General features: G+C 38.6%; 1 protein-coding gene across 2 annotated transcripts in view; it reads left to right on the top strand.

The window, feature by feature from the left end:
• The window catches only part of SPIN1 (spindlin 1), an 81,700-nt gene that overhangs the window by 28,614 nt on the left and 31,343 nt on the right, over window positions 1–21,743 (top strand). The window contains exons 2-3 of one of the 2 annotated variants that reach the window (XM_070795193.1): window positions 4,519–4,732; window positions 11,452–11,530. In XM_070795193.1, coding sequence (XP_070651294.1) covers window positions 4,727–4,732; window positions 11,452–11,530 — 85 coding nt within the window. In that variant the 5' untranslated portion in view covers window positions 4,519–4,726. The remainder of the gene's footprint in view (window positions 1–4,518; window positions 4,733–11,451; window positions 11,531–21,743) is intronic. The other variant, XM_019966641.2, reaches the window with a different exon arrangement.

Raw genomic sequence — 21,743 nt, 5'->3', positions numbered from 1 at the left:
ACCTTTTCCAGTCGTGTGGCCACTGCTAAATTTTCCAAATTAGCTAGCATATTGAGTGCAGCACTTTCACAGCATCATCTTGCAGGATTTGAAATAGCTTTACTGGAATTCCATCACCTCCACTAGCTTTGTTCATAGTGATGCTTCCTAAGGCCCACTTGACTTCACATTCCAGGATGTCTGGCTCTAGGTGAGTGATCACACCATCATGATTATCTGGGTTGTGAAGATCTTTTTTGTACATTTTGTACATTCTTCTGTGTATTCTTGCCATCTCTTCTTAATATCTTCTGCTTCTGTTAGGTCCATGCCACTTCTGTCCTTTATTGAGTCCGTCTTTGCATGAAATGTTCCTTTGGTATCTCTAATATTCTTGAAGAGATCTCTAGTCTTTCCCATTCTATTGTTTTCCTTTATTTCTTTGCACTGATCACTGAGGAAGGCTTTCTTATCTCTCCTTGCTATTCTTTGGAACTGTGCATTCAAATGGATATATCTCTCCTTTTCTCCTCTCTTTTCACAGCTATTTGTAAGGCCTTCTTAGACAACCATTTTGCCTTTCAAATCTTACTTAATGGCCTGCCTCAAAGGACCCTGCCTCTCTGCCTCTTGTTCAGTCGCTAAGTACTGTTCGTGACCACATGAACTGCAGCACACTAGGCTTTCCTGTTTCTCATCATCTCCCAGAGTTTGCCCAAGTTCATGCCCATTGAATCCTTGATGCCATCCAGCCATCTCATCCTCTGTCTCCCTCTTCTCCTTCTTCCTTCCATCTTTCCCAGCATGAGGGTCTTTGCCAATGAGTTAGCTGTTTTGCATTGTGCGTGTGTGCAAAGTCACTTCATTTGTGTCCAACTCTGTGACCCCATGGACTGTAACCTGCCAGGCTCCTCTGTTCCATGGGTTCTCCGACAAGAATACTGGAGTGCGTTGCCATGCCCTTCTCCAAGGGCTCATCCAGCCCAGTGATTGAACCCATGTCACCTGCAGTCCTTGTACTGCAGGCAGAATCTTTACCACTGAGCCACTGGGGAAGTAGCCCAGCTCTTTGCATTAGGTGACCAAAGTATTGGAGCTTCAGCTTCAGTCCTTCCAAAGAGTATTCAGGGTTGATTTCCTTTAAGACTGACTGGTTTGATCTCCTTGCTCTCCAGGGTACTCTCATGAGTCTCCTCCAGCATCACATTTCAAAAGCATCAGTTCTTCTTTGCTCTCCTTTAATGTCCAGCTCTAACATCCATACGTGACTACTGGAAAGACCATAGCCTTGATTATATAGACCTTAGTCGGCAAAATGAAGTCCTTGCTTTTTAACACACTAAGTCTGTCACAGCTTTCCTGCTTAGAAGCAGCGGTCTTCTAATTTCATGGCTGCAGTCACCATCTGTGATTTTAGAGCCCAAGAAGAGGAAATCTGTCACTGCTTATACCTTTTCCCCTTCTATTTGCCATGAAGTGATGGGACCAAATGCATGATCTTTGTTTTTTTTTTGATACTGAGTTTTAAGCTGGCCTTTTCACTCTCCTACCTTCACCCTCATCAAGAAGCTCTTTAGTTTCTCTTCAGTTAGAGTGGGATTGTCTGCATATCTGAAGTTTTGATGTTTCTCCTGGACTAGCTTGTGAGTCATTCGGCCCAGCATTTCTCATCGTGTGCTTTGCATATAAGTTAAATAAACAGAGTGACAATAACAGCCTTGTATTCCTTTCTCAATCCTGAACCAGTCAGTTGTTCCATACAGGCTTCTAACTTGCTTCTTGACCTGCATACAGATTTCTCAGGAGACAGGTAATGGTCTGGTATTCCCATCTCTTTAAGAGTTTTCCACAGATTGCTGTGAACCACACAGTCAAAGGCTTTAGTGCAGTCAGTGAAACAGAGGCAGATGTTTTTCTGGAATTCCCTTGCTTTCTCTATGATCCAGCAAATGTTGGCGATTTGATCTCTGATTCCTCTTCTTTTTCCTAAACCCAGGTTGAACATCTGGAAGTTCTTGGTTCACGTAACGCTGAAGCTTAGCTTGGAGGATTTTGAACGTAACCTTGCTAGAATGGGAGATGAGTGCAATTGTCCTGTTTGACCATTCTTTAGTACTGCCCTTTTTGGGAATTGGGATGAGGATTGACCTTTTCCAGTCCTGTGGCCACTGCTGGGTTTTCCAGATTTGCTGACATATTGAGTGCAGCACTTCACTAGCATCATCTTTTAGGATTTTAAATAGCTCTGCTGGAATTCCATCACTTCCACAAACTTTATTGTTTGCCTGTTAAACTAAAATGCCTTGCTCAGCTCATAGATAATCTGACCCTGCCCATCTGTGAATGGCTGCAAAGAAAAGATTTACACATTGTTTCCAGAGGCTTGGCCATTCCCAGAGATATTTGCAAGACTGAAAACCCTTTTTACTTTACTTCCTCACTGCCTCCCTCTCTATTCTGCCTTTTGACTGTGGTTCTTCATTGCTTCTCTCTTGGGTTCTATAAAAGAACCTGGCATCCAGACCCAGACAGGATGGTTATTTTGAGACGTTAGTCTGCCGTCTCCTTGGTCAGCCAGCTTGTCTCTACACCTTGTCTCTTGGATTCACTGCCTGTTGTGCGGCGAGCAGAATGAGCATGGACTTGGTAATACTGCTTCCAGTTTTTTTTTCATTATAGGCATACCTCGTTTTATTGAAGGTTTGTGGCAACCTGGCATTGGCAGATGATGGTTAGCTTTTTTAGCAATAGAATCTTTTAAAATCAAGATATGTACGTAGTTTTTTTCAGGTATGATGCTACTGCATACTTAATAGACAACAGTATAATGTGAACATAACTTTTATATGCATTGGAAACCAAAAAATTCATGTGACTCATTTTATTGTGTCAACTTAAAAAACAACATGAGAGTTGTGAGTTAAGTTTTATTTGGGACAGAATGAGGACTGCAGCCAGGGAGACAGCATCTCATACAGCTCTGAGAGACTGCTCCAAAGAGGTAGTGAGGGAAAGTGAATATAAAGATTTTGTGAAGGGGGAGTTCAGTGCGATCAAGCTCTTAACCTAATAAGAGGTTTTCTGCTAGTCATGAGGAGCTGATGTCTTCATGAAGGGATTTAGTGCTTTTCTAGATATGAGGAGATGCAAAGATTGGAGTAATGAAATCAGTTCTTGAAAATATCCAACTGTCTAAAGACCTGTCTACCAGATTCTGTGGAGCAGAGTGCCTTATTCTCTACCCTGAACTCCCTCAGGGGGTGTTGAAGGTCAACAGCTGCAGCAGCCCAGTGTTCAGTCTCCACAGAGGCAGATGGCAAACGCCCTTGGCAAAAACCAGTTTGTAGTTGACAATTGACAATAATCGCTTTGTTGTGGTAGTCTGGAACTGAACCCGCCATATCTCTGAGGGATGCCCTATAACTTACTGCCACTTGAGATACTATCTCCTTTGATTACTTACTTGTGTAGTGTCTCTCCCCTTCTACCTTAGCTTCAAACAGTAGTCGTTCTGAACATTCATTGAATTATATAGTCCATTTGATTTTAAATTTCCCTTGAAGTTTTCTGAAGTTTTATTTGTGTAGTTAAGAATTTTTTACCAGTTAAAATGATTCCTTTTCCCCTTGTTATTTAAACTTTTTAAATTATTTTAACTATTATGTTACGTTTTAGTCTCTAGAAAATGCATTCCCTTTAGTTCTTAAACCTGTGAACACATGGCTATAAGTTGTAGATAGGTAACTAATACATGAGAACTGAATGTAGTCGGGTGGTTCAGTTTGTGAACTGAAATTTGTGGTGGATATTTTTGTGTTTTATGAGAATATGTTTCCATAGATGTTTTACTACATGGACTGTAAACTGGACCCAAATTTGGTTTAAAGGATAAACCATTTTTATAAGATGATTTAACTTTTTGCCTGGGAATGAATGAAAATTGCTTTAAGGCTCCTCCAGAGTTACTGGATCTTTCCCTCTGGTTCTGGAATCTTGGGAGCAGAAAGGGAACTGCTAAGTCTTACTGACTGTAATCCCTTATCTTGGTTCACCGACCTTCCACCCAGCAGTGGCTCAGGCTTGAAGCGGATTCCAGTGTTGCCTCATCCTCCAGGAGTTGTTCCACTGTGTACCTGCTGCACCTGTTTCTTACTCCTGGTCTTGCTGGGTCTTTTTGTGTCCCGTCAAGAAGATGGGCTGTGCCAGTCTAAATCTTCTTTGACATACCAGTGTCTACCCTTTTCTGACTTCTGCCCGCAAAATGGATTGGGATACAGGGAAGCCCAAGGCTGTATTATGTTCAATTGACCGCCAAGAAACTACCCTTTTCTTTGTTGAAGGGTCTAGTACTTTCTTTTCTCTTGCTTCTCTGTGCAGTCCTTGGCACCAAGGACTGAGAAATTAAAGTTAATTGCTTCTGGGCAAAATGCATTTTCACTGATGTTACATTTAAAATAATGTCATGTTTGATGGCTTACTTGGAGAAGTTTGCTCTTGTGTGATGCTCTAGTAATGAACTGTTATTTCACTGTTTTACAGAGTACTTAAGATTTCACGTATTTTTGCTGAACTTGTTAAAAAAAAAAAGCGCTTGGGATGATGGATTAACAAGAACATTGCAAGTCTGTGAAGTTTCAAATTGGAGCGTGTTGGATTTTCACCCTAGTCCAGCAGCTGTGCTGCTCACCTAAATACAGATGAATGAAGACCCCATTCGGAAAGACACCTGGCCAGCGGTCCAGAGCTGATGCAGGTAGGCAGTGCACTTCCACACTTGCTTTAGTGCAATAAATTTGAAGCGGTTGTAAAAATGGGGAATGCTCTCATGTAATTCCTAGTGGTTTGCTGTGCTTAAAGCTTCGTGTGATTTCTAGTATTTTATACATGTGAAAAACACAGGTTTAGGTTTGTGAAAGGTAGGAAATCATATTAATTTTTCCTGTGGTCTTTTGCAGTAAGTTATGGATGTCCAGTAAATTTAGCAAGTGAATTGTAAATACTTAAGAGGTTTCTAGTAAGTAAAGGTTTTATCATTGGTTTTTGAAAGAAGTGAAAGTGAGATGACTAGATGAGTATTAGATTTAGTGAGATTTAGAGTTTAATAGGAAAAAAGGTAAACTCAGCTTTTTGTGTATTTACTTGAAGGAACTGGAATGTGATGTATGGAAATGAAATGAATATTTAATAGAAATTCTTATTTTTGTGGCATACAGCTGATACTAGAAGTTTAGACTTTGCATGGTTTTTGTCTACCCTAAAAAACTAAAAGGTAAAAATCTTACAGGCTACAGAATAAAATGGGTAAGTAATAAATACATTCTTTTGTTGTTGTTGTTTTTTCACTAAGTTGTGTCTGATTCTTTTTCGACCCTATGGACTGTAGCCCTGCAGACTCCTCTGTCCAGGGGATTTCCCAGGCAAGAATACTGGAGTGGGTTGCCATTTTTTTCCTTTAGGGATCTTCCTGACCCAGGGATCCAACTTGTGTCTCCTGTGTTGGTAGGCAGATTCTTTACCACTGAGCCATCAGGGAAGCCCAGTGTTCTCTTTTGGACTTTTATTTTTCTCCATTCCAGAAATACATTTGAATATTGAAAACATCTGTCAAATATAAGTGAATCTGAGAATTCAGCTAGCAAAATTACTAGTAATCTTAAAATGGTTGCTGTGTGGTTTAGAATTTATTATATTTATTCGCTATGGAGTTTGTAATTCCTTTGTAGAGGAGCCACAGGGATTAAGATTTTAAGTTGCTTTTATCTCTTTGATTTTAGTGCCTCTCTTGTAAACATTGATTCAACTGTTACATTTGTCGATAAGATTAACTTGCAGTCATGGTGACAGACTGGAGTGTAAGTCAGCTGAGGGTTTACTATTCTCATTCCAACTCTCTCATCAGTTCTATCCTGCTCTTTTTTTATTTCTTTACTTCTTAATTTTTTAATAATTTGTTTATTTATTTTTGTTTACACTAGGTCTCTGTTACGCGTACAGGTTCTCTAGTTTCTCCTAGCAGGGGCTGCTCTTTGTGGTGCATTGCCGTGACTTCTTGGTGCAGAGCACAAGCTTAGACACATTGGCTTCAGCAGTTGCCACATGCGGGCTCTAGAGTGCAGGTTCAGTTGCCACATGTGGGCTCTAGAGCGCAGGTTCAGTTGCCACATGTGGGCTCTAGAGCGCAGGTTCAGTTGCCACATGCGGGCTCTAGAGTGCAGGTTCAGTTGCCACATGTGGGCTCTAGAGCTCAGGTTCAGTTGCCACATGCGGGCTCTAGAGTGCAGGTTCAGTTGCCGCATGTGGGCTCTAGAGCACAGGTTCAAGTTGCACACAGGCTTAAATTGCTCTGCGACATGTGGAATCTTCTCAGACCAGGGATCAAACTTGTGTCCCCGGCATTGGCAGGCAGATTCTTATCCACTGCACCAGCAGGGAAGTCCTGTCCTGCTCTTTTACTAGCTGTGTAAACATTGGTGCCTTCTGTATCTTCTTAAGCCTTGTTTTTCCTTATCTAAACAGTAGTACTGTTATGTATCTACTGGGGTTATTATGAAGAAATAAATGTGTTTTTGTGTGTGAGGTGCTTAGCTATATGCCTAGCTGCTCTGCAAAAAGCATTGTTTTTGTTGATCATACTATTTTAACAAAATGTTTATTTCATCTCATTTGTTTCAAAAATTGCTGTCAACAAAAGTTTTTGTTGATTGGTGAACCCCGCATGTTTCTGTAGCTTGAGATAGTAATTGTACCCCAAGTCTTTTTAGGCACACCATTCTGAATTCATCACTCCTATTTTCTTCATTGATTTAAAGTCATATTCTTAGTTAGGAGAGAGAACTGATTAAAGTGATGTGTAGTATGGTATAAGTAATTGAAGGAGCTAAACCAGGAGATGTTACTGTTAAGGGAGAGATTATCTAATCCTAGCCAGTACTTTGATCTTATATTTTCTTATCCTTTGATAATTTCTTAGAGCATGTGGCATAGCACTAGAGACAGAGTGGGTACTCTGTAAATTCCGGTTGGCCTATTGTTTAATATTTTAATGTGTAAGATCCTGGGGTCATTTATTTTTCACTGTTACGTATTATACTCTTAGATCAATGATCCCTTTGATCAGTATTATTTATAAAATTATTTTAATCATTTTTCCTGTTAACATAAATGGAGGCTCTGTTACTTTTAAATCTTTATATCAGTAACAAATGTGCCCATTAACAAATAAAATTCACCTAGAAAGGGGGTTTCTTATTTTCATGCATCAAGAAACCTAGATAGACATTCCAGAGTTGCTATGGTGGCTCAGATGTGCCCTTAGTCTGGTGCCATCTCAAAACTGAAGCGGGGAGCCTTCAGTGTATAGGGCTCCTAGGATATTTCTCTTCCACTGTGGGCCATTGGATATCTGGACTTATTACTTAAGGCTCCCAGAGCAAGTACCTGAAGAGAAACAGGCACAGAAGCATGGTGTCTTCTATTGGGGGTCTTGAAAGTTATATGGGTTCACTTTTGTTGCATTTTGTTCATTGATGCAGTCTCAAAGGTCTGCTCAGGTTCAAGGGAGTGTGCATGTACTCTGCTCTATAGGAGAAGTGTCAGAGAATTATGGTCATGTTTTAAAACCACCACAGTGGGCAAATCCTAATACCTGACAGTGTTTGTCATTAGGGCATGTGTAATCAATAAAAATTTGAAAATTGAATATTTGCATTATCTCTGTATACATAGTTCACCATAATAGGGATTTCTGTTTTTTAAATAACTTAGATTTATTTGTATAATTATGTTGAATTTTAATTGGTTTCTAAAGTGGTAGTTTATATATATATCTAATGATGTTAAGCCACAAGTCCTTTTACCTGATAAAATTTTTCATGTTTTCCCCCCATAGAATTAGCCTCCATTTTTACTAGTTTATCAAATATAAATTTTCTCCTTTTATGACATTTTAATCATACTGATAAGTACAGGGAATGGTAATAATAGATGGATGTGCCTGCTGCTGCTGCTGCTAAGTCGCTTCAGTCATGTCCAACTCTGTGCGACCCCATAGACGGCAGCCTACCAGGCTCCCCCATCCCTGGGATTCTCCAGGGAAGAACACTGGAGTGGGTTGCCATTTCCTTCTCCAATGCATGAAAGTGAAAAGTGAAAGTGAAGTCGCTCAGTCGTGTCCGGCTCTTAGCGACCCCATGGACTGCAGCCTTCCAGGCTCCTCTGTCCATGGGATTTTCCAGGCAAGAGTACTGGAGTGGGGTGCCATTGCCTTAATACTCAGATTAACAACTGTTTTTACTATATTCAGATGTTTTTAAAACCTCGATTTTTCTGTTTACCAATCAATAGAAATTCATGAGTGAAATGTCAAATAGTGCCAAAGACTTTTATCAAAAAGTAGGCGTTCTGTTCATTTTGAGTTTTGCCTTCAGTATTTGTAAATAATGAATATACAAATTTTTCTTTATTAGATATTGAAACCTGTTGAGGATTCTTTTTCACATAACATCTTCTTCTCTCATTAGCCTTTTTGTTTTTTTTTTAAATGAAATCTATTTAATTTTTTTATTGAAATACAGCTAATTTGCGATGTTGAGTTAGTTTCAGGTACACAGCAAAGTGATTCAGTTGTGTATGTGCTGCCGCTACTGCTGCTAAGTTGCTTCAGTCGTATCCAACTCTTTGCAGCTCTGTAGACTGTAGCCCACGAGGTTCCTCTGTCCATGGGAGTTTCCAGGCAAGAATACTGCAGCGGGTTCCTGACCCAGAGGTTGAACCTGCGTCTCTTACATCTCCTGCATTGGCAGGCAGGTTCTTGACCACTAGCTCCACCTGCATATACATGTCTGTTTTTCAGATTCTTTTCCATGATAGGATATTACAAGATATTGAGTATTGTTCCCTCCACTATATGGTAGGTCCTTGTTTACCTGTTCTATATATGATAATGTGTTTATGTTAATCAGAAACTCCTAATTTATCCCCTCCCCCCATTATATCTCTTCTGGTAACTGTAAGTTTGTCTTCTGTGTCTGTGAGTCTATTTCTGTTTTGTAAATAAGTTCATTTGTATTATTTTTTAAAATTTCGTATGTAGGTGATAGCATGTGATAGTTTTCCTTGACTGCAGTTAATATTATAATCTCTAGGTCTCTATAGTAGCTGCAGTGCCATTATTTCATCTGTTTTTATGGCTGAGTAATAGCCTATTGTATATGTGTACCACATCTTTATCCATTCATCTGTTGATGGTTACTTCTAGGTCTTAGCTGTTGTAATTAGTGCTGTTATGAACATGGGGATGCATGGATTCCAGCGTCATACGGTAGCTCTGTGTTTAGTTTTTACGGAACCTCTGTACTGTTCTCCATAGTAGCTGTACCACCTTACGTTCTCCAGCCGTGTAGAAGAGTACCACACTCTGTGTAGCATTTATTGTTTATTGACTTTTTAAAAACAGCCATTCTGACTTGTGTCTGTCAGTGAGATACCTCATTGTTTGTACTTTTGATTTGCATTTCTTTAATAATTAGCAATGTTGAGCTTATTTTCATATGCCTGTTACCCATCTGTGTGTCATCTTTGGAGAAATGTCTGTTTAGATCTTCTGTCCTTTTTTGATTGGGTTGTTTGTTTTTTGATACTAAGCTGTATGAAGTTTGTATATTTTGAAAATTAATCTCTGTTGGTAGCATCATTTGCAAATATTTTCTCCCAGTCTGTAGATTGACTTTTTGCTTTGTTATGGTTTTCTTTGCTGTACAAAAATTTTTAAAGTTTAATTAGATACCATTTGTAAAATTTTTGCTTTTATTTCCATTACCGTAAAAGACAGAGCCAGCCGCCCCGCCCCCACTCGCTCCCCCCACCTCCCCAAATATTGCTGTGATTTATGTCAGAGTGTTCTGTTTCCTCTAGGAGTTTTATAATACCCAGTCTTACATTTAAGTCTAATTCCTTTTGAGTTTATTTTTGTATATGGTGTTAAGAGAATGTTCTAATTTCATCCGTTTACATGTAGCTGTCCAGTTTTCCCAGCAGTACTAACTGAGAAGACTGTCTTTTCTCTATTGTATGTTCTTGCCTCCCCACAAACTCTCAATTGTATATTCTTGCCACTCAGAAACTCAAAGTGTGTGAGTTTATTTCTAGGCTTTCTATCCTGTCCATTGATCTCTATGTCTGTTTTTGTGCCAGTATCATACTGTTTGATTACTGTGTCTCTGTAGTATAATCTGAAGTCAGGGAGCATGATTCCTCATTGTGTTCTTTCTCAAGATTGTTCTGGCTATTTGGATTCTTTTGTGTTTCCATACAAATAAAATTTTTTGTTCTAGTTCTATGAAAAATACCATTGATAATTTGAAAGGAATTGCATTGACAGTAGATTGCTTTGGGTAGTGTGGCCATTTTAACATTATTGGTTCTTCCATTCCAAGAACACAGTATATCATCAGTTTCTTTTCATCAGTGTTTTATAGTTTTTGAAGTTCTGGTATTCTGCTTCCTTAGGCTTTATTTATAGATAAATTATCTTTCTTAACGCTTTATTATTATTTTTTGATATTTATTTATTAATTTGGCTCCTGTTCATGGATCACAGCCTTCTCGTGGTGAAGAGGCTTGTGTAACTAGAGATCTCTTCAAGACAACTGGAGATATCAAGGGAATATATCATGTAAGGAGGGGCATGATAAAGGACAGAAATGGTAAGGACCTATCAGAAGCAGAGTAAGAAGGGTGGCAAGAATACACAGAACTATACAGAAAAGGTCTTAATGACTTGAATAACCATGATTTTGTGGTCACTCACCTAGAGTCAGAAATCCTGGAGTGTGAAGTCAGGTGGGTCTTAGCATTTACTACCAACAAAGCTAGTGGAGAGGTGGTAGAATTCCAGCTGAGCTATTTACAGTCCTAGAAGATGAGGCTGTTAAAGTGCTGCACTTAATACGTCAGCAAATTTGGAAAACTCAACAATGGTCACAGCACTGGAAAAGGTCAGTTTTCATTCCAGTTTCAAAGAAAGGCAGTGCCAAAGAGTGTTCAAATTACTGTAGAATTGTACTTATTTCACTTGCTAGCAAGGTTATGCCCCAAATCCTTCAAGCGAGGCTTCAGGAGTTTGTGAACCAAGAACTTCCGAATGTACAGACTGGTTTAAAAAAAGGCAGAGGAACTAGAGATCAGATTGCCAACATTTGTTGGATCATAGAGAAAGCCAGGGAATTCCAGAAAATCATTTACTTCTGCATCATTGACTATGCTAAAGCCTTTGACTTTGTGGATCACAACAAACTGTGGAAAATTCTTAAAGAGATAAGAATACCAGACTACCTTACTTGTCTCCTGAGAAACCTGTATGCAGGTCAAGAAGCAACAATTAGAGTGGGACATGGAACAACTGACTGGTTCCAAATTGGGAAAGGAATATGACAAGCTGTATATTGTCACCCTGTTTATTTAACTTCTATGCAGAGTACATCATGTGAAATGCTGGGCTGGATAACTCACAAGCTGGAGTCAAGATTGCCGAGAGAAATATCAACAACCTCAGGTATGTAGATGATACCACTCTAATGGCAGAAAGTGAAGAGCAACTAAAGAGCTTCTTGGTGAGAGTGAAAGAGAAGAGTAAAAAAGCCGGCTTAAAACTCGATACTCAAGAAACCAAGGTGGTATCCAGTCCCCTCACTTCATGGCAAATAGATGGGGGAAAGTGTAAGCAATGACAGACTTTATTTTTTTGGGTTCCAAAATCAACACGGACAGTGACTACAGCCACAAAATTAAAAGACACTTGCTCCTTGGAAGAAAAGCTATGACAACCCTAGACAGTATATTCAAAATCAGAGACATCGCTTTGCTGACAAAAGTCTGTCTAGTTAAGCTATAGTTTCTCCAGTAGTTATGTATGGATCTGAGAATTGGACCATAAAGAAGGCTGAGTGACAAAGAATTGATGTTTTTTAATTATGGTGCTGGAGAAGACTCTTGAGAGTCCCTTGGACTGCAAGGAAGTGAAAGTGGTCAATCCTAAAGGAGGTCAACCCTGAATATTCATTGGAAGGCTTGATGCTGAAGCTCTAGTACTTTGCCTACCTGTTGTGAAGAGCAGACTCATTGGAAAAGACCCTGATGCTGGAAAAGATTGAGGACACGAGGAGAAGGGGGCGACAGAGGTGAGATAGTTAGATAGCATCACCAACTCAATGGATATAAATCTGAGCAAATTCCTGGAGATGGTGAACGACTGGGGGCCTGGTGTGCTGCCGTCCTTGGGGTCACAAAGAGTCAGACATGACTTAGCGACTGAACGGAAACAACAGTGAATATTTGGCTGCACCAGGTCTTAGATGTGGCCCACAGGATCTTCGATCTTCATTGCAGCATAGGAGATCTTTTAATTGTGGCATGTGAACCCTTATTTGCAGCATATGGATCTAGTTCCATGAGCAGGGATTGAATGCAGGCCCTCTGCATTGGGAGCATGGACTCTTAGCCACTGAACCCCAGTGAAGTCCTTAGAGTCTTTTTGATGCAGTGATAAATGAACTTGTTTCCTTAATCTCTCTTTCTGATACTTCATTGTTAGTATACAGAAATACAAATGATTTCTGTATATTAATTTTATATCCAGCAACTTTATCAAATTCACTGATGAGCTCTAGTAGTTTTCTGATAGCATCTTTTAGGATTTTTTATGTGAAGAAAGCTGAGCGCTGAAGAATTGATGCTTTTGAACAGTGGTATTGGAGAAGACTCTTGAGAGTCCCTTGGACTGCAAGGAGAGCCAACCAGTCTACTCTAAAGGAGATCAGTCCTGGGTGTTCTTTGGAAGGACTGATGCTAAAGCTGAAACTCCAATACTTTGGCCACCTCATGCGAAGGGTTGACTCATTGTAAAAGACTGATGCTGGGAGGGATTCGGGGCAGGAGGAGAAGGGGACGACAGAGAATGAGATGGCTGGGTGGCATCACCAACTTGATGGGCGTGAGTTTGAGTGAATTCTGGGAGTTGGTGATGGATAGGGAGGCCTGGTGTGTTGCAATTCATGAGGTTGCAAAGAGTCGGACACGACTGAGCAACTGAACTGAACTGAACTTACGTATAGCATTATGTGATCTTGACAGTTTTACTACTTCTTGAAACTTCTAAAAAAGCTTTGGCTAAAAATGTATTTATTGTTTCTGTCGTGATTACTACATAAATATTGAACATTTGAGCCAAGTAATGCAGTATGGTTACTTTTTTTTGGTACATTATGTTTTTCTTGGAGTTTTGTGATTGCTTAATTTTTTTCTATTTGTTTAAGTTTCTTTGCAAGTTGGAGTCTTCTAGAACCTCTAACAGCTTTATGAAACTCCTCTCAATGTAATTTCCTGCATGCCGAATGTAATAGATAATCCATCTGTCCTTGTTTTTCTTAAGAGAGTCTTTTTCTAGCACCTTCTGTCATTTTCTATTCTGTTGATTATTCTCTCGATCTGATACAACATTGTCATCCTTGGAGTTTCTTTTTCCTCTTTTATATGTTAGATTCTCCTTTTTCTTGGTTGCTGTGCCTTTGTTTCTTAGTGTGTACTCTTGCCTAGCTAAAGCGTGTACATCTTTAAAAGTTTCATGAATAGACAGTGGATGAGTTGATTGTTAGAAAGCTACAGGTGTAATGTATAGTGATTCATTCATATTCTTTTCGGTTCTCAGATTTACTGAAATTGTCTCTAATAACAATTTTCAAAAATGCACATAAAAAGGGCTTCCTTGGTGGCTCAATAATAAAGAATCCGCCTGTCAATGCAGGAGACACGGGAACATCCCACATGCTAAGGGGCGATCAAACCCGTGTGCCACCACTATTGAGCCTGTGCTCCACAAGAAGAAAAGCTGCTGCCGTGAGAAGTCTGCACTGCAACTAGAGAAAGCCTGGGCAGCCAAAAATAAGTAAATAATACCGTAAAAGTAAATTTAAAAAAAAATGCTGTTTATTTTGGAACTTGTCTGGATGAGCTTGTTAAAACAGTTTGAGTGTATATAGTTTTTCTTGCCTGTTATTGTTTGGGACGATTCAAGTGACTGTACTGTTAGGTGAATCATAGAACAGTTTATTTTGTAAATTATGCTTGTTTTTCCTCACTTCAGTCAACAAATAGATGTAACTGTAGCTACCTAGTGAAGGGTCTTGTTCTGTTTTCCACTGGAAAATCTGTGATCCTCAGATGGGTGATATGAAGCCATTGTCAATAACAAACTAATCTTAGTGCCCAGTAAGTATATACGTACCTACCTGTTCTTCTGTTACTTGCCTTTTCCCCTGAACAGTATGTAGTTGTGACGTCTTCTTAGCAATATATAGAGAAATGGCTCATGGTTCTTTACAACTGAGTAGTATCCCATTGTGTAGAAGTGTGAAGTTAGTTTGTAGAGTAGTCATTTATTTGGACGTTTGTGTTGCTTCTACTCTCCTGCTATTGGAAATAATAACTGCAGTGAAAAGCCTTGCCCATTTGTCTTACCACTGTCATTGGGATAGATTTCTTGAGGTAGCACTGAATCAGATCTCAAGTATATACGTAGTTACGTAATACACCGTCACCTTCCCCTGTGTGGGCTTTGTACCGCTTCGTGTTCCTAGTAGCAGGCAGTCTGTCGGTGTTTCTTAGAGTCTTGCCAGTGGTGTGTGTCACCAGCAGTGTAGGGTTTTCCCATCTGATGGATGAGGAACGGTATCGCTGTAGTTTTAAAGGCCTCTCTGACCTTTTTCTGTTCTTATCTCACCCATTTTTTCTTCTCTGCTTTCTGAAAGTCTTTTAATGTCAGAGATAGTAACTTTTGTCTATGTTATGACTGATTTATCTTACATGCTGTTGTATGGCATCAGCTTCTTGGAGAAAACCTTTTTGCGTCCCTTGTTTCTTGCTCCCATCTGTATGGGTCCCTTAGCCTGCTTCTCAGGATTGTGTTGGACTTCTGACGTGGTTTCTTGAGTCCTCTGTGTCTACAGTGCTTTTCTCTCAATTTCTGGAGTATCTTCCAATAATTTTGAGAGATTTGTTTAAGCTGTAAAATTTTGAGCCCATACGTGAATGTAAATGCCAGTTGGTAATTTATCTGATTACAGAATTCAAGCTTTGGAGTAATTTTATCTCAGTTTTGAAGGCATCACTTACCTCTTGTTAATCTAGCCCAGTGTTGATGGTCAAAGAATAAGTCTAGTACCTCTTTTTTATAAAGAATTTTTTAAAAATAGACTATTTTTGTAGAGCAATTTCAAGTCATAGCAAAATTGAGCCACAGGTACAATGGTTCCTCATATATCCCGTCTCTTCAGTGTTTCCCAGCAGCAGCAGCCCACAGCCACTTGTACTTTTGTTAAATAAATGCGTCTGTTGCAGTGACACATCATCACCCTGAGTCTATAGTTCACCGCAGTGTTCACTCTTGGTGATGTGTGCTCTGTGGGTCTTGACAAGTAATGACACGAATCCTCCCTTGGAGTATCACACAGAGTGGCTTCACGGCCCTAAAATTCCTCTTTGCTGCAGCTATTCATCCCTGCCTCCGCCTTAACCTTTTATTGTCTGACCTTTCATTGTCTCCATAGTTTTTGACTTTTCCAGAATATCATATAGTTGGAGTCATAAAATATGTAAACTTACCAGGTTAGTATTATGGATTTAAGTTTCCTCCATGTCTTTTCATGGCTTGATGGCTCTTTTTTCTTTCAGTACTGAATAATCTGTTGTCTGGATATAGTACCAAGTGTTTATCCATTCACCTACTGAAGGATGTCTTGTTGATTGCTTCCAAGTTTTGGCACTTCTGAATAAAAGTCCTATGAACATCTATATGTAGGCTTTTATATGGATATAAATTTTCACCTCCTTTGGGTAAGTGTCAGGGAGCATAATTTCTGGGTCATATGGTAAGAGTTTTGTTAGAAACTGCCAAATTTCCATTTCCATCAGCTTTGAATGAGAATTCCAGTTGCTTCACATCCTCTCCAGAGTTTGCTGTTGTCAGTTTCACCATTCTAATAGGTGTATTAGTGGTGTCTCATTGTTTTGAGCCTGTATTTCTCTGATGACTTACAATACAGAGCATCTTTTCATGTGTTTATTTGCCATCTCTGTCTTCTTTAATGAGGTGTATATTAAGGTTTTCGGTTCATTTTTTTAAAGGATGTTTATAATTAGTTTGTTTTCTTGTTGCAGAATTTTAAAAGTTGTATATATTATAGATAACAATACTTTATCAGATGTGTCTTTCACAGATATTTTCTTAGCATCTTGACATTGTCTTTCATAGAGCAGAAGTTTTAAATTTTAATTGTCTGACTTATCAGTTATTTTTTTCATGGATTGTGCCTTTGGCATTGTATTGGGTTGGCCAAAATGTTCCTTTGGTTTTAAAGTAAAAATAAAAGACACTTTTTTCATTTTCTTCAAGAACTTTATTGGACGACATATTGTTTTTTGTTCCATTACCTTCTGTAATTTTTTTAAGGCAACTTCATAATTCCTTCTTCCCAAAGCTTTATATCTTCTTGAGCAAAGAACTGTTCCAGGTGCTTTTTACAGTCTTCCAGGGATTTGAAATTGTTTCCATTAAGAGAATTTTGTAAAGACTGAAATACGTGGAATTTTGAAGGTGCAGTGTCTGGTGAAATGGTGTATGAATCAGAAGTTCCCAGCAAAGCTGTTACAGTTTTTGCCTGATCATCAAAGAAACATGCGATCTTGTGTTATCCTGATGAAAAGATTATGTGTTTTCTGTTGACTAATTCTAGATACTTTTTGTCAGGTGGTCTAATTGGGAGCAGTGCTTGTCGGAATTGTTTGATTTTCCAGAAGGAGCTCATAATAGAGGACTCCCTTCCAAATCCCACCATATATACTATATAATCTTTGGATGAAGACCAGCCTTTGGTGTGGTGATTCCTTTTGCTTGTCCCACAATCTCTTCCAATTATTATTCAGTGTCTACTTTTCATCACTCGTCACAGTTTGTTTTAAAAACAGAATGTTTTCATTACGTTTAAGTAGAATTGCTTGCAGAAATACCGTTTCTTCATGGGGCTTCCCTGGTGATCTAGTGATCAGGAATCCACCTGCCGTTGCAGTGGACACGGGTTTGGTCCCTGGTCTGAGAAGATCGCACATGTTGCAGGACACCTAAGCCTGTTGTGCCACAACTACTGAAGCCCACATGCCTCGAGCCTGTGCTCTGCAGGAAGAGAAGCCCCCACAATGAGAAGCCCTTGGCACTGCAACTAGAGAGTAGCCCCCATTTGCTGCAACTAGAGAAAGCTGATGTGCAACAGCAAAGACCCAGCACAGCCAAAAATATATATGTTTTTTTAATAAAATAAGGTTTTTCCCACTTATGTGAAACCCAAATACCAAAGTGATTAACATAAACCAAACTGGTGCACATGATTTTCAGCACTTGATTTGGATGTTTTGAGTATGTTGGCTGTCTCCCACGTGGTATAACATTGATCTTTCTCTGTTAATGTCTGGGTTTAATGGCTATCAACTTCAACTGGTCTCTCTGATAAGTCACAGCACCTTCTCCATACACTGCACAAATCAGTTGTGTTTTCTTGAAATAATAAAGTTTTCTTCTGTCTTCAGTATTAAAATGACTGGAAATGGCTACACAAAATTTCACCAATTTTGATAAGTTTTTTTTTTTTTTTTATGCACACTGAGATGACAACGGTCACAATACAGTCTAACAGAATTGTTTCAAATGAAGTTAAAGACAGCTAAGCACTACCACAGCCATCTTATAGGAAAACTGAATGAACTTTTTGGCAGACTCAGTATCTAAAATGTGTTCAACATAACCAAGGTTATCTAGATTTTCTCCTATTACTACCTTTTAGGGATTTTATATTTTATAGTTTTTAATTTTACATTCAGGTATATGATCTGTTACGAGTTCATTTTTGTGATGGATGTAAGGTCTGTGTCTAAATTCACTTTTCTGCATGTAGCAGTCCAGTTGTTCCAGCACCATTCGTTGAAAACACTGTCTTCGTGTGTATTACCTTTGTTCATTTGTCAAAGGACAGTTGACTGTATTTATGGAGGATCTCTTATGGGCTTTCTATTCTGGTTTTTTTTTTTTTTTTTGATCTGTTCATTCTTTCACCAATTCTTTTACACTGTCATAATTAATGTAGCTGTATCAAGTCCGATAATGTCCTCCAGTTTTGTTTTTCAACTTCAGTATCCTGTTGGTTGTGTCTTTTTGCCTCTCCATTAAAAACTCTAGAATTAGTTTGTTGATATCCTCAAAATAACTTGCTAGGAATTTGATTGGGATTGCGTTTAAAACCTATGAATCAAGTGGGGAAGAGGTGACATCTTGATGATATTGAGTCTTCCTGTCCATGAGCATGGAATATTTATCCATTTAAATGGTTCTTTAATTTCTTTGATCACAGTTTTGTAGTTTACCTCATATATATATTTTGTATGTGGAATCAGTACTGATGTCTTCTTTCATCTTTTGTACTAGTGATTTGTATCTTCTTAGTTAGCACAGCTAGAGATTTATCAGTTTGGATCTTTTTGAAGAACCAGGTTTTGATTTTGTTGATTTTTTTTCTCTCTTGACTTGTAATTTAAGTTTTGTTGATAGCTAAGTTTTATAATATCTGCTTACTTTGCATTTAATTTGCTCTTCTTTTTCTGGTTTCCTAAATTGAAAGCATAGATTTTTGGTTTTAAATCTTTCCTCTTTTCCAATATATGCATTTCATTTAGTCCTATAAATTTTCCTTTAGTTAGTATCAGTCACTCAGTCATGTCCAACTCTTTGCAACCTCATGGACTGTAAACTGCCAGGCTCCTCTGTCTATGGAATTCTCCAGGCAAGAATACTGTAGTGGGTTGCCATTCCCTTTTCCAGGGGATTATCCCCAACCCAGGGATCATCTCCTGCATTGCAGCCAGATATTTTACCATCTGAGCCACCTGGGAAGCCCAAATTCCCCTTTAAGCACTGCTTTATCTGAATCCCACAGATTTTAGTAAATTGTACTTTTGTTTTCATTTAGTTCAAAATATTTTTGTCTTAAAATTTCATCTTCGAACCATGTATTTAGAAGTGTGTTATTTAATCTCCGAGTATTTGGGGATTTTCCAGCTGTCTTTCTATTACTGAGTGTAGATCTCATTGTGGTCTGAGGACATTTCTTTTATCCTCTTAAATTTGTTAAAGTGTGTTTGCTGGTTCACGATATAGGCCCTCTTAATGAATACTCCAAGGGATCTTGAGAAGAAGGTATATTCTTCAGTTGTTGGGTAAAGTGCTATATATATGTCAGTTTTATCCATGTGATTAATGGTAGTATTGGGTTCAGCTGTGTCTTTTTCCAATTTTCTTAAGGCTGAAGCTGTCCATTTCTGATAGATATAGTGAAGTGTTTTCAACTGTGATAGTGAATTCATCTATTTCTCCTTGTAGTTCCTATGGGTTTTTGCCTCAACTAGTTTGATGCTCTGTTGTTAGGTACATACACATTAAGGATTGTTATGTCTTGTTGGAGAATTGAGACCATAATTGTTACATAATGCTTTTCTCTATCCCCAGTGAAATTTTTTGCTCATAAATCTCTCTGAAATTGGCAGCTCAGTTGGTAAAGAATCCACCTGCAATGCAGGAAACCTGAGTTCGATCCCTGGGTTGGGAAGATCCCCTGGAGAAGGGAAAGGCTACCCACTCCAGTAGTCAGGCTTGGAGAATTCTGTGGACTGTGTATAGTCCATGGGATCACAAAGATTCGGATACGACTGAGTGAGTTTCACTTTTACTGGGAAGCCCAAATGCCCCTTTAAGGGCTTTCTCTTGATCCTTGTTACCTTGGTACCTCTTTCTCCATCTGTTTACTTTCACTCTGAATATATCTTTGTTTTTAAAGTGAATTTCTTACAGAAAATCTACAATATGGTATTGCTTTTTCATTCAGTATGACAATCTCTTTATTGGAGTGCTTACTTAGACCATTGGCATTTAAGGAGATTACTGGATTAATATCTGCCATACTTATTGCTATATTGCCCTTGTTCTTTGTTCATATTTTTGTCTTCTACTCTTTTTCTGCCTTTTAAGGTTTTTTTCTTGCTTATTAATTTATGGCTGCACCGTGTTGTCATTGCTGTGCACAGCCAAACTTCCAGGTTCTATGAGTGGGTGCTACTTCCCAGTTGCAGTCCTCAGGCTTCTCGTGTGGGGACTTCTCTTGCTGCAGAGCACAGGCACTCAGGCATGCAGGCTTCAGTAGCTGCTGCGGGCTTCAGTAGTTGTGGCACTTGGGCTCTGGAACGAGCAGGCTTCAGTGGTTTTGGTGGGTTGGCTCAGTAGTTGTGGCTCACAGGCTTAATTAGTTGCCCTATGGTATATGTGATCTTCCCAGACAAGGGATAGAACCCATGTCCCCTCTATTGGTAAGCAGATTCTTAACCACTAGACTATAAGGCAAGTCCCCTTTTATGGTTTTAATTGAGCATTGCTCTTGATTCCCTTTACTCTCTTTTCTTACCTTGTCAATTATACTTTTTAAAAAAACTTTCAGCTCTAGAGTTTGCAATATACAACTAATTCTGGTATACTGTCAAATAATGTGGTAGAGCTTCATTGGCAGTGCAAATATCTTGTAACAGCAAAGTATTCTAATTCTTCCGCTCTAGTCCTTTGTATTGTTGTCTTTTGTTTACATATAAGCTCCATAATCATCTAGTACATTGTTGCTAATATTACTGTGAACGAAATGTTATCAGTTCAATTAAAAATCAGAAAAATAAAAAGTTTTTATATTACTTTCACTTATTCTGTTTCTAATGTTCTTTCTTTATGTAGATCTGAGTTTCAGAGCTATCTTGTTTTTCTTCTCTTTGAATAATTTCTTCTAACATTTTTTGAAGGGCAGATCTACTGGCAACAGATTCCCTCATCTGTGTTTGAGCAAGTCTGTTTCTCTCACTTTTGAAGGATACTTTTGCAGAATATAAAATTTTAGGTTTTTTCTTTCTTTTCACTATAAATATTTCACTCCAGTATCTTTTTGCTTCCATGCTTTCTGAGGAGAAGTAGGATCTAATTCTTAATTTTGCTTTTTTTTTAATTGTGGCTTCTTAAGAGGTTTTTTTCTTTATCTTTGATTTTTCTCACATTTGAATATGAAAAGCTTATTTAGGTTTTATTTTTGTTTCCTTGGCACTTTTCCTGGTTGGTGTTCTCTGTGCATCCTTGTCTGTGGTTTGGTGTCTGACATTAATTTGGGGCAAATTGTCGTTACTACTTTACATATTTTTTCCTGTTTCTTTCTTATCTTTTTGATATTCTCATTATGTACATATTATACTTACGTTTTTATTTAACAGTTCTTGGATATTTTGTTTTTCCCTGCATCTTTATCTTTTTTTTCTCTTTACTTTTCAGTATTGGAAGTTTCTTTTGACATATCTTCAAGCTCAGAAGTTGTTTCCTTAGCTGAGTCTATTTGGTCTACTAATGAGTCTATCAAAGCATTCTTCATTTCTGTTTTGGGGTTTTTTATTTCTGCTGTGTCTTAAATCTCTTTGATTTTTAAAAAATATTATTTTGGTTATGGTGGATCGTCTTTAGGACTTCCCTGGTGGCTCAGACGGTAAAGTGTCTGCCTACAATGCGGGAGACCCAGGTTCGATCCTTGGGTTGGGAAGATCCTCTGGAGAAGGATGTGGCAACTCTTGCCTGGAAAATCCCATGGATGGAG

This window comes from Bos indicus, chromosome 8, assembly GCF_029378745.1.
Source record: "Bos indicus isolate NIAB-ARS_2022 breed Sahiwal x Tharparkar chromosome 8, NIAB-ARS_B.indTharparkar_mat_pri_1.0, whole genome shotgun sequence".
Taxonomy (NCBI): domain Eukaryota; kingdom Metazoa; phylum Chordata; class Mammalia; order Artiodactyla; family Bovidae; genus Bos; species Bos indicus.
Note: the sequence above shows the minus strand (reverse complement) of the source record. Positions and strands in the feature narration are given on the sequence as shown.